At 42.4% G+C, this 11413-nt stretch overlaps 1 protein-coding gene across 1 annotated transcript in view; it reads right to left on the bottom strand.

Annotated features, from left to right (window-relative positions):
* tbc1d16 (TBC1 domain family, member 16) overlaps nt 1-9979 on the bottom strand; it is a 23437-nt gene extending 13458 nt beyond the window's left edge. The window contains 4 exon segments of the mRNA XM_029438623.1: nt 4537-4845; nt 5082-5244; nt 6335-6547; nt 9758-9979. Coding sequence (XP_029294483.1) covers nt 4537-4845; nt 5082-5244; nt 6335-6515 — 653 coding nt within the window. The 5' untranslated portion in view covers nt 6516-6547; nt 9758-9979.
* Nucleotides 9980-11413: the final 1434 nt, after the last annotated feature.

Genomic DNA, 11413 nt, shown 5'->3' with positions numbered 1-11413 from the left:
CACCCACACACACTCACACACACACACACACACACACACACACACACGGACCATAGCTAATGACCATAATGCACTCTCAAACACGTCTCAAGACATGCTAATGCTGAGAAACAGACCAACACAGAAATGCGTTTGAGAAGTAGACGTACACAAGAAGTTATTTGCTTACCACTTACTATCAAATACACTCAGTATTTATTTAAATAATTAAAATCAGAAGCCATTAAATTAAAATAAATTGTTAATTTTATCAAAAAATGCTACAAGAACTCTCTTTCATATGAATAAATGTGTGGTTTTCACTCAGAAAACTCATTTCTATTTACAACTATTTTACAGGTGAACTCAAGAGGCATGTTGGGGCTTTGAAACAACGAGGGAGGCCGTCCCAGTCTAATCTATTACACCCTAAATCAATCATGTCTGGCTAATCTTTTCCCTGTAAGCAGATGGGAAAATAACAAGGCCGATCAATCCAAGCTGCACAGTTTCCTCTGCTATCTGGTGATTTACTGCTCTCGGTCTCATGTATCACGCCACAAACCAGACTGTGGAATACAAGGTGACTGGGAGAGAAACACAGACAGCTCTGGTAAGGGAGTGAAAGAAACTGAAATACATTTTAAAAAAGGACTACTGTGCTCGTGCTTTTTCATAACTCTTTCATAACTTTCAAGCTCAGTGTGTTAACAAGGCCGACAAGCTCATTTCACAGCATTCCCTTCATTCTGCTTGCACGCTTTAAGGAACAAAACGCTTTGTCATATCTCTCTGCATATAAATAAAAGTGCCAAAACAACATGGAAAATGTGGTGAGGAAGCACACGATTCTTGGCATTATTGCGCGGGTCCTTCCGCTGTGCTGCGTTCAAGCGGAAACGAGCGATTGTCAAGCGATCAACAACGTCCGTCAGTATCAACAGCCTGATTCTGCACCGTAGGCAGCAAATGCAGGCAGCAGCCAAGCCATAGACTCTACAGAGAGTACATTATGTAAACAACTTGTTTTGATGGAGTCAGGCTGCTGCAACCGGCATGTCCCACCAGGCCAGGGTGAGATCAAAACTGCCCCGAGGCCCTTCGTAACACCTCTCTCCACATACACTGAGGCTCTGCCCTCAGGGAAGGTGCTGCCAGGTCACCCTGAGAACCAGGACAGAGTGCGACAGGCCTCCAGGGACTCCCAGGCCCTTCAGCTAATCCCCGGAGAGATGAGGGAGGGCTCGGGGGAAGGGGGGGGGGGGGGGCTCTCTGCAGTGCACACTGGAGAGTGGTCAGTACAGATAGGAGTTTGCAGAAAAGGAGAACAAACATCGGACGCTTTGAATTAAACAGCAGCGCGCACACACACACACACACACACACACACACACACACACGTTGTAAAACAATACATGAACACTTCCAAAAGGGGTCCAATAAATAATACAAAGTGAAAACACGTCTTATTTCTGCTCCATTAAGTGGTTTTTAATGATTTCTTATGTCTTCTTATGCCATACCTCTTAAGTACTCTAAAAATGATTTAAACCGGAATAAAACTACGGACAAACAGTATGTATCCAGTGATGAGTGGCGTCACAAGCCGCTTTGGAAGACACTTATCTGAGATAAAATCACTTGTTAAAAGTCTGCACGTTAAAGCCTCAAGAAGTCAGGACGGTTAAGTAACCTACTGTTAAACTTTAAAGGAACTTGTTAAGAAGCTTGACAGAGATTGCTGTGGATTTCTCTTTTTCTGCCCTCTCCCACCGCTCTCCTCTTTCTCCACCCCCCCCCCCCCCTTTTTCATCCGCTCTCGCTCTCCCATACGCGGTTCTTTCTTTTTGAATGATTCCAAGTGACATGTTTCCAGTTCCTGGCCCCTTAACAGTGTCAATTAAAGCGAGGGAGAGAGAAAGAGAGATTGAGTGGGTTCCAGGGTTTTGGCTGCTGCTCTGCTCTCTTCAGTCCTCTAATCCGGAGAGCTGACATTCAGCCCAGCACAACAACCCCGGGAGCACTGGGAATCAAAGGGCTTCACACAGATTTTAGTAAAGGAAGGGGGGGGGGGGGGGGGAGATATTTGAGAGGTGGGCAACACCGAAAGAAACAATATTGAGAAAAACAGAGAGAATGAGCAAGAGGAATGGATGCAAAATAAAGAGTGGAAGGAATAGGATAGGGGAAAGAGGACAATCCAAGAGAAGAAGGGGAAAAAACAGGCAAAGGAGAGGACGGGTACGAGTGCCAGAGAGCTGAAGAGAGACACTAACAGCGAGTGAAGCACAGAGGAATGGAGGAAGAGAAGGACAGAGTAAAGGTTAGAAGCTGTGAAGCAGAGAGTGCTGCCAAGTCACACACTGAGTGCACTTACAGCATGCTGGGGTCTGAGAGTGGTTAAAAGGGCCTAAACACACACACTGACTTACTCTCTCACTCTCCTTGACACACACTGACACAGGCTCACACATTCTGGGCAACATGTCAGGCCAAATAGCTGCGTGAGGAAACGACCACGGAGGGAATCATAAAGTCAAACGGCCGTGAGGTCCAAACAGCAACACAATCACTGTCCAGATGGCTCGCTTGATTAGAGAATTGTTTCTGGAAGCGCTGAGGTTTTGGGTTTGTAGGATTTGCGGACTTATTTTGGGCCATCTGTGACATTATAGGACATTCAGATTGAGTTTTGCTTTAAGTGAATGAACCCTTCTTGAATATTTGATGCCTCCTACTTGAAGTCTACCTGCTTTCACTCCAAAGAGGCACATTCAGCTGTAGAGCAGTAAGCCACCATGCGGCCTCAGAGGGCAAGTTATCCCTCATGCAATCAATTATTTTCTTTGTGGCGCCACCTTGTGGTAGCTTAGAGTAACTGGGGGGAAAAAACACTATTGTAACAAATAAATATCTAGGTGACAATACGACAACAGGCTATGACAGATTGTTTTAGAGCTGACATTTTCTGTCTGAGTGTGGACGCATTTCTGTCCTCAGAGTAACTTATGTGACAGTAATAGTACATTCCACATAGAAATCAAATATTATAAGCATATCAATTGAGACATTTCTTCTTTGTCATACAGTACAGTATATTTAGAATATAATTGTAGGATAATAGGAAGTGTAGGAATAACAAACACACGCGCAAAATAAGCCTTTTCTCACATTTGGCAGTTACCATAATATCAGTGCAGTCTTCACCAGCGAGCCCTACTGTATGTCTTTGCACTCAGGCCATGGGGGAAGATTACATAACAACTTACACATTTAAATTTGGCCAACAAAAGCAACTATGCATCAATAAATATAACGCTTTGAGAGACGTTTGAATGTGAACTAAATTGGTATTTCTTTCCTGTATAGAAAATAAGCTTTTCAATACTGTGGTGAACCCCACAGGGAACTCATAAAGCAGTTCATATTTTTAATATATTAATAGCTTTAATATATTAAAGTAGTAATTTAGTTTAGTTCAAATGTATTTAATTTAATTTCATGCACTTCACCAATTCAGGTCTGGAGATCCGTTTTAAAGAAAACTTCAGTCGTAATCATTTTGCTCTTATTTTAAATAACGTTAAAAAAAAAATCTAAATAATTAAATAATCCTTCTGATGTCTGTTTAGAACAGCTGAGGCTATTGAACCTTAATATTTCTACTTTTCGATTGCAGATTCAGTTTACCCATTTGTCCTTCTTCTAAATCTAATTACAACTCATTTGCATAACTGCTTTTGCAAATGTGATTTAATTACTTTCAACACACAATTAAGCCCTATTAAGTTGAACGGCAATCAGCACCATGTGTCATCTTTAACAAAGGCCTGACAATGACTGTTATTATTTCTTTTAGAGACAATTACCAACATCAAACAATATAGTGCAAACAAATGCTTTGATATTTGACAGAACGGAGACTGGAAGCAAGCCTGCAGAGCTCCACCAGGAGTAATGCTGCACTTTAATGAATTTACAAAACAAGATAAAGCAACTTAAAGGAGGTACAGTGACACTAAATAGCTGTTGCCTCGATTGCTGGTACATCACTTACAAATACTGCAAAATTATGAGATGTTGTCAAAGGAATTATAATATGAAGAAAGCATGGGGGAATGACAAAAGTGACTATATAGTTGAATTAACCAATGAAAAGATTAATTATGGTATGCTTAGCAACAGATAACACTTTTCTGACCAGTTCAGAGCAATAGAAACATTATATATCATCATTAAAAATATATATTTTGTCTTTTTGTCTTTATTGAAAAGCCATAGACACAGACGTGAAATAAGAAGAGGAAGAAAGAAGTATAACATGCAACAAATGTCACAGTAATATAGTATGCACCTCATCTACTCGACTAACAGGGTGTTTTGATAATATGTGGGACAGCAGTGGAGTTACGAGTGAGGTGGACAAGAGACCATCAAAAAAAGAAATTGGATACTTTCCCACTGCTGAATGATAAAACAAAGAATAACCTTAACTCTGCTGTATAAAAATAACAGTACAGGTCATGGGAAAGCCCATTTCAACCCACACACACTGACCTGCTCTCACTGTCCAGGAAGACAGAGCCGCTGCTTTCACAGAGGGCCTCGCTGACGGGCGACAGGCAGAACGGGGAGGAGAACGTGTCCGAGTCCGAACCCATGGTGCTGTCCCGACTCACTTCGTCCGACAGCTCGCAGGAGCCCTCGTCGCCCTCCTCCCCCGCCGAGGGCAGCTGCTGCTGGTGTGAGGAGGAATCCGCTCCTGCCTCTGCCACCAGGCTGTGGCTCTCTGCACTGGTGCTGCTGGTGATGTTCCTATCCTCGTCCTCATCTTCCTCCTGGGCTGCTGGGTGACGGGGATGGGGTCTGGAGGGGACGTTTATTTTTAAAACATCATCAGTATTATGTATATTACTGATACAGGGGCTGCGGGCCGAGTGCAACAATGTTTATACTGTAACTGCATGCTTCTTTCTAATATGGAACATATTAAGGAGTGTTCTTTAACAGATGTATCATTGATTATCATTGTAATAACAAACTTAAACACTGTTTCTGTGCATCCAAGATATTTTACACTTTTTAGGAAATTGCTTTCCTACCGTCTGCCTCGGCGGCGTGCGTTCCTGCGTACAGGGGAGCTCTCCGGCGTGATGTAGCGCAGCGCCTCCTCATCCTGCCTCTGGATGCGGGAGTTGGGCACCCAGGTCAGAATCAGAGTGGTGCCAAGGCTCTCGTCCTTCTCCGTGTGCACGCACAGGTAGCCTACAGGGGGCGCCGTAAACCACGGTTAAGTTAGGAAACATTATGTTGAGGAAAAATCGGGTAGCATATGAGAGTAAAATGAAAAAACGTTTTATCAGTAGCAGGCAGCTGCAACCCAAAGACAAACATGAAACACAGTAAGAGATGACGACACATCCTGAGAGGTGAGTAGCAACCTTGCAACACACACACGGACAAAAATGGAGGATCACATGAGATAAGAGCTGGAGAAATTAAGGAAATGCTTTTAGTGCTCAGAACGGGGCGTGTTGGGAAATGTAAACCAGTGGCACAGGCCACTAAAGCAGACCAAATGTATACAATATAATATGTAAATAAGATTTTAGTCTGCGTAACAGCTGTCTTAGTGAAAGGAGGAGTTTAGTTCAGCACTATAAAAGCCTGTATTATGACAGCTGTAAATATGACTTGTATTTTATCATTTTTTGGTCAAATATAAGTGAATTCATTCCGCTATATATATTATATCATATATCATATATATCATATATTTGCAGTAGGAGGCCTAGCGTTCAATTGAGTGTTTATTCATCTTCTTTCTTTATTCGAGCTGTTTTTAAACCCTTTTTATTTGCGGTTTTTTTTATATTGCCTTGTGTTTCCTTTATATCTTGCCTTAATGCCTTTTATTGTTTTATGTAAAGCAGTTTGAATGACCTTGCAGTTGAAAGGTGCTATACATATAAACGTGCCTTGCCAATTTGCTGGATGAAATGGATTAGTAATTCTGTATATGAAAATAGGGTGGGACACATGGAGTCATTGGAATTTAAATTAAAACGATTTCTCACCTTACTTCTCGTCTCATTAATAACTGATATTACATTGACTTCATGATACGAGACTAGATGTTAGACGTCGTACAGTATTAGTACAGCACATTAATGTCATTTTCTGATCTTACCAGACTTTTATAGCTGTTCTATTATTTACCTTTACCTGCTAATTATTATATATCAAAAGTCTTATCAAGCAACAATGGTCAACCTCACAATATCATCGCAATATTGATATCGAGGTATTATTGGCTCCACACAGAAACACAGCGGGAAACTGAGTCCAGACTAACCTGGGTGGTGCTCGGCCAGGCCAGGCAGGGGCTCTGCGGGGTGCACACAAACATTATTTTTGGAGAAGATGATCTCGCCATCCAGGCCCGAGCGCAGCGATGAGCCTCCCGCCCCGGGGTTAAAGGTCAGGAGGTCGGAGGCCTTGGAGGAGGCACGCCGCAGGAGCCGACCCAAAGACATCTCCTCAGGCACTGGGACACTTTGCCCATCCTCTGAATATTTGGGAGTAGAAAAGGGAGTTTTATTTAGAGGAGGGGAGGTCAGGGGAATAATAGAAGATTTTAACAACAGTGTGATACGGCTTTGGGACTGCTCACATCCTTCACCTACACTTCACCTCCTCTGTCACATGTGTCCCTGTGTTTACTGCAGTGTCCTCTCTGCAGCGCTCAACCCAACAATGCCCTCTCCCCTCTGCACTCGTTCAGCATTTCCCTGAGACACATTTTCTTTGCCGCCGGCCTCTACCTACTAACACAAGCACGTTCACAGGATCTGTGTGGATACTGTACTACTGTGTACCCAAACGTGTCCCACCTTCTGTAAACACTACACACACACACACAAAGACATGTGCAAACACACTTCACTCCATCCGTGTGAAATTCCAAGCAGATATCAGTAGCCAACAGATGTCATCAACAGCAGCACAGAACTGGGATCAGCACAGCGCACACCGGTGTTTAACTTGTCTGCTTCAGAGAGAAGGTCTCGTGTGATGAGACAAACTCCAAGTCGAACAAAGAGCAACGCAGCTCTTCTGATGTTGCAGCACGGTGTGTTGTTGCGCTTCTCTTTGAAAAGACTTGAAAAGGAAAAACACACTAAAAGCCAACAAAGTCAAACTTTGTTTTCCGTTTTGTTTTATGCTCCTGTTCCATCACACGCCTTGACTTGTGTATCTGTATCTTTGGACTCTATATGTGTGTAACCTTGTTTTTTTTGTTGGTTGAACATTGACATGTGCTCCCCACTCAATCAGAGGAATGTTCCCTCCTTTTTCCTCAGAGGGCATGTTTACCCCGGCCTGATTAAGCAGGCACCCTACTTCCTGATGCCGGGCACCAGACAGGAAGTCTGCTGGCACGAAGTCCAGGCATCACCTCGGAGAGGTGACTTACTGCAGGCCATCATTTAAATAGTGTGGGGGTGTACATCTTGTAAAAAAGAGCAGCCGTTTTGTTTTTTTTGCAGATGTTAACAACCTTGTCAATATCCTCTATCCTCAAGCCACAACATTAGACTACATCTGAATATTAGCTGCGGCGACTGGGCTATTTGCATGGTAACTGCTTCAAATAGCACTACACTAATCCACTTGTAAATCAGGCAGAATTAACTAGTGTCTACATATACTCTGACTCTGCACTCCTACAAGACACACACTCTGAAAAACATGCTGCCTGATCATAATGACAGGCTGTGATCTTAAACATGACACACAGCTGTTTCCAGTAGCTTCATAACAGCAATAACACACTGGGGTGCTGCTATCCAGTGGGTATTTTGGTCCGTATGTGATTACAGGGCCTCTCAGGTCAGTTTGATAGGGCGCGTTCTGTCTAGTCCTCTCACTCCTCTCTTCTCACTTCATCTTTTATGCTGTCAACACCTCAGTGTGCTCACACACGCCCTCTCCTCGCTGACCTTTCACTGTTTTATCAAATGATTCACAACCTGAGGACACCCTAAAGTCTAGTCTCACTCTGACCTGCAGAATACTTCACTTTTTTAACAAGCTTTTAATAGTTTACCTGCCAACAACTTGAAACCTACACCATGGAACTGTAGCAGCGAGTATAGACGCTGCCAGGCTCTCAGCTTCTCACCTCTGGGCTACATTAATTAAGTTGTCACACTGACATTTGAATAGAGGAGCCCGTACTGAAAACCCCTTTACATCTGCGCTGCACACAGGCCTGGGGCAGCTGAAAGGAGACCAGCCACAAACAATCCTGAAAAACAAGGTTCTTGTGGACTCTGCAAAGGCTGTGTAAGTTATGAGGAAACTTTATGGATGACTCAATGGGAGTGTGGAAAGCACACAAACACTATTTGTCTTTCAGGAAAAGTGTTATAACGAGCCTCATGCCATAAAGTAATACAGTGCCCTTAATGTACATACACCTATCTTAGAAGGTGGCATACTAAAAAATTATATATATATATATATATATATATATATATATATATATATATATATATATATATATATATATATATATATATACACACTGTAAATATGATATTAAACATAACGTTGTTGATTTTATATATATAAAGAAACAAAGGTGCTCACATACTTCTGTTATAACATATATTAGCTATTTCAGATACAATTAGTCAACTGATAAGCAACAAGTAATTGCAGTACAGAAATGCCAAAACAACCAGTTTAGAAACAGTAACATCATGAGATAAATTGTCTGCCAGAGAGACACAACAGACACATTTATTTTTCAACTATAAAATGTCCCACTCAGGACATCTCATGGACAGAATATAAGGGCTCCTTATCTAAACAGTTTGTTTATAGTATGTGTGAATGTAAAGAGATAAAAGAAAAGAATATCAGCAAATAGTTTTTTTAAACTCTCAAAATAATATCTTTATCCACCTAGGAAAGAAATCCTGCAATCTAAGTGTGATGTTGATTTAAAATGCATTTCACTAAGAATGTCCACATATAGGCCCACATAACAATCCAAACTGAAGCCTCAAAAAGAGTTGGATTACCTCATGAATGTTTCACATAAGGAGTATTTATGAAATAACTATTGGATTGAGCTGCCTTACAATGTACAAGGGTGTTTGACATTATACTGCTCAGTCAGTGTATAGGGGGAATTTAGGTTAGAAGATGTTTGTGTGAGCCAGTGGGTAAACCACTAAAATAAAAAGATGGCTTGGAATATGGAGGTAATGGCCTCTCCCTGTCCTGACTGTGGCAGGACTGGGAGGGAAATGCCTCAGTGTAGTACGAGCCTGTGTAGCAGAGGCGTGCCATGATGTCGGGGGCTCCATCAGCTATCATTACACTGACAGGCAGCATCCGCCTGACAGCAGGAGAGGGAGGCTGGGACATGGCTTTTGCCACCACAGCATTATTTACACACAGGCACACAACAATAATATATGTGTGTTTTTGTCCCGAGCAGCTATCTGTACCATCTTGAGCATAAATATTTTAGTTTAGCTGCCTAGACCATGGCCGAAATCCTTTGCTAGTTACATTTCACGGTGTCCACCGCGTTTACAGGCAACTTTAAAGTTTGTTCACGCGAACAGCAGCAAAAGACAACGGTATTACATTATTCGCTCGTACCGGAGAAATGTGTAATTTCTTGGCTGTTGGCATACACCTGTTTCCAGCAGGAGAAATGAATGAATAGCAGAAAGGGGCCAAGCGGCTGAGCTCTCACCTTCAGTCCCGCCGCAGAAGTCTACAGCCCATGTCGGACATCCATCTCACAGAGCAGCCGGGGACCGAGCAGCATGTACAGGCGTCGTTTCACCGCCTTTCTCCCGGATTTAGCCCAGCTGTTACGAAGTATAGTCTTGTTTGTATCCCTGTGTTTTCCGACAGTGACACCACACGTTTGACTGCTGCTCTTTCGATAGCAAAAATAACACTTCCGGTTTTACCTTTCAAAGTAAACCCTCCTATTTGGACGAGCACGGTGCTGGCGCTTTAATTTGTAAGCTAAATGTGTCTTACTTCCTGTAATTACTTGGTCATGTATGTCTAACTTGACTTAACAGCTTCAAACCAATCCCCCAAAATCTGCTGCTTCCGGAATATCAAAGGCTTTTTCTATCACACTAACCGGGAATTTTAGATTTTAGATTGAAAACACGGAGAGACATCAGGACACGACTGCACTTTAAAACATACAGACATGTATTTTAAAATAACCAAAGTCATCATCCGACCCAGCCTACCTTAAAAATCTGATCCTCTTTCATCACAAGTGACGTTTTAAAGGTCACTGGAAACGCTTGAATGCAGTTGGACCATCATCAGGACCAGAGCTGGAGTCAGAGCATCTCGTCACACGGCTGCGAGGCTTTACATATCCCTTTAAAACCTGTTCTAGTTCAGGAAATACATTATTTATCTCCATGCTGAATTAATCATTTGCAAATTACAGCCCACGACCTATAAATGAAGTTTAAAATGTTTTAATTTGTTTGGGATTTGTTTAAATTTGGTTTAGGAAAAAACCTTCCCTTATACAATAAATAATTTATATATTTATTCAATATATCCTGTACAATGATGGTGGTACATGTAAATGCTATGGTTTGGAGGCGGCATATTCACACTAAAAAGCGTACAATGAAACTGAAGCTATTACAGCAGCAGTGCTCTTATTACTAACAATTTCTTTGCTGCATCATAACACTTTCATTTCTTCAAACTATTATATTGATCAAAGTGTACGCTATAAATTGTACGCTATAAAAAGGAAACTAGATTAAGACTGCGTTAAACAGGTGAGTCACGTGATCAGCTGGACAAGATGGCAGCATAGATTGAACCGGTTTAACCCAGTGTTGCTAATTCTGTTAGTTTATACCGTTGAGACAACTTGTTTTTAAATATTTTAGCCAATGTGAGTATTTGATTGAAGGCAATGTCTAAATCGAGCAAAAAAAAAAGTCGTCGTGTAGGAATGGTTCCGAAACAAGGCAACAGTGACGCGTTAGCCAGCGCGGTGCTGGAGAAGCAACGAAGCTACTTGGACTCGCGCTTCGACCAACTTCAACAGATGGGGAAGGACACGGAGGGAACATGAGCTGCTATCCAAACAGACTTGGTGGCACTAACTGAAAGCATCGGCACCGTAAAGGCGGAGATGTGCAAGACACGGGGTGATGTGGGGAACAATTCGGAGATGCTAGCCACCCACGAGGCTGCGCTGAACTTGGTGCAACTTAAGCTAGCGGACATGGAGGACCGGAGCAGGAGTTGCAACGTTCAGATATCTGGACTGGCAGAAGGTCTGGAAGGGTCTAACGCCATCCAATGTCTGACACACTCTCTTCCGAAGTGGTTCCCCTCCTTAGGTAATCTA

The sequence above is a fragment of the Cottoperca gobio genome, chromosome 8, assembly GCF_900634415.1.
Source record: "Cottoperca gobio chromosome 8, fCotGob3.1, whole genome shotgun sequence".
Lineage (NCBI taxonomy): Eukaryota > Metazoa > Chordata > Actinopteri > Perciformes > Bovichtidae > Cottoperca > Cottoperca gobio.
The sequence above is the reverse complement of the archived record's forward strand: the minus strand, read 5'-3'. Positions and strand labels throughout refer to the sequence as shown.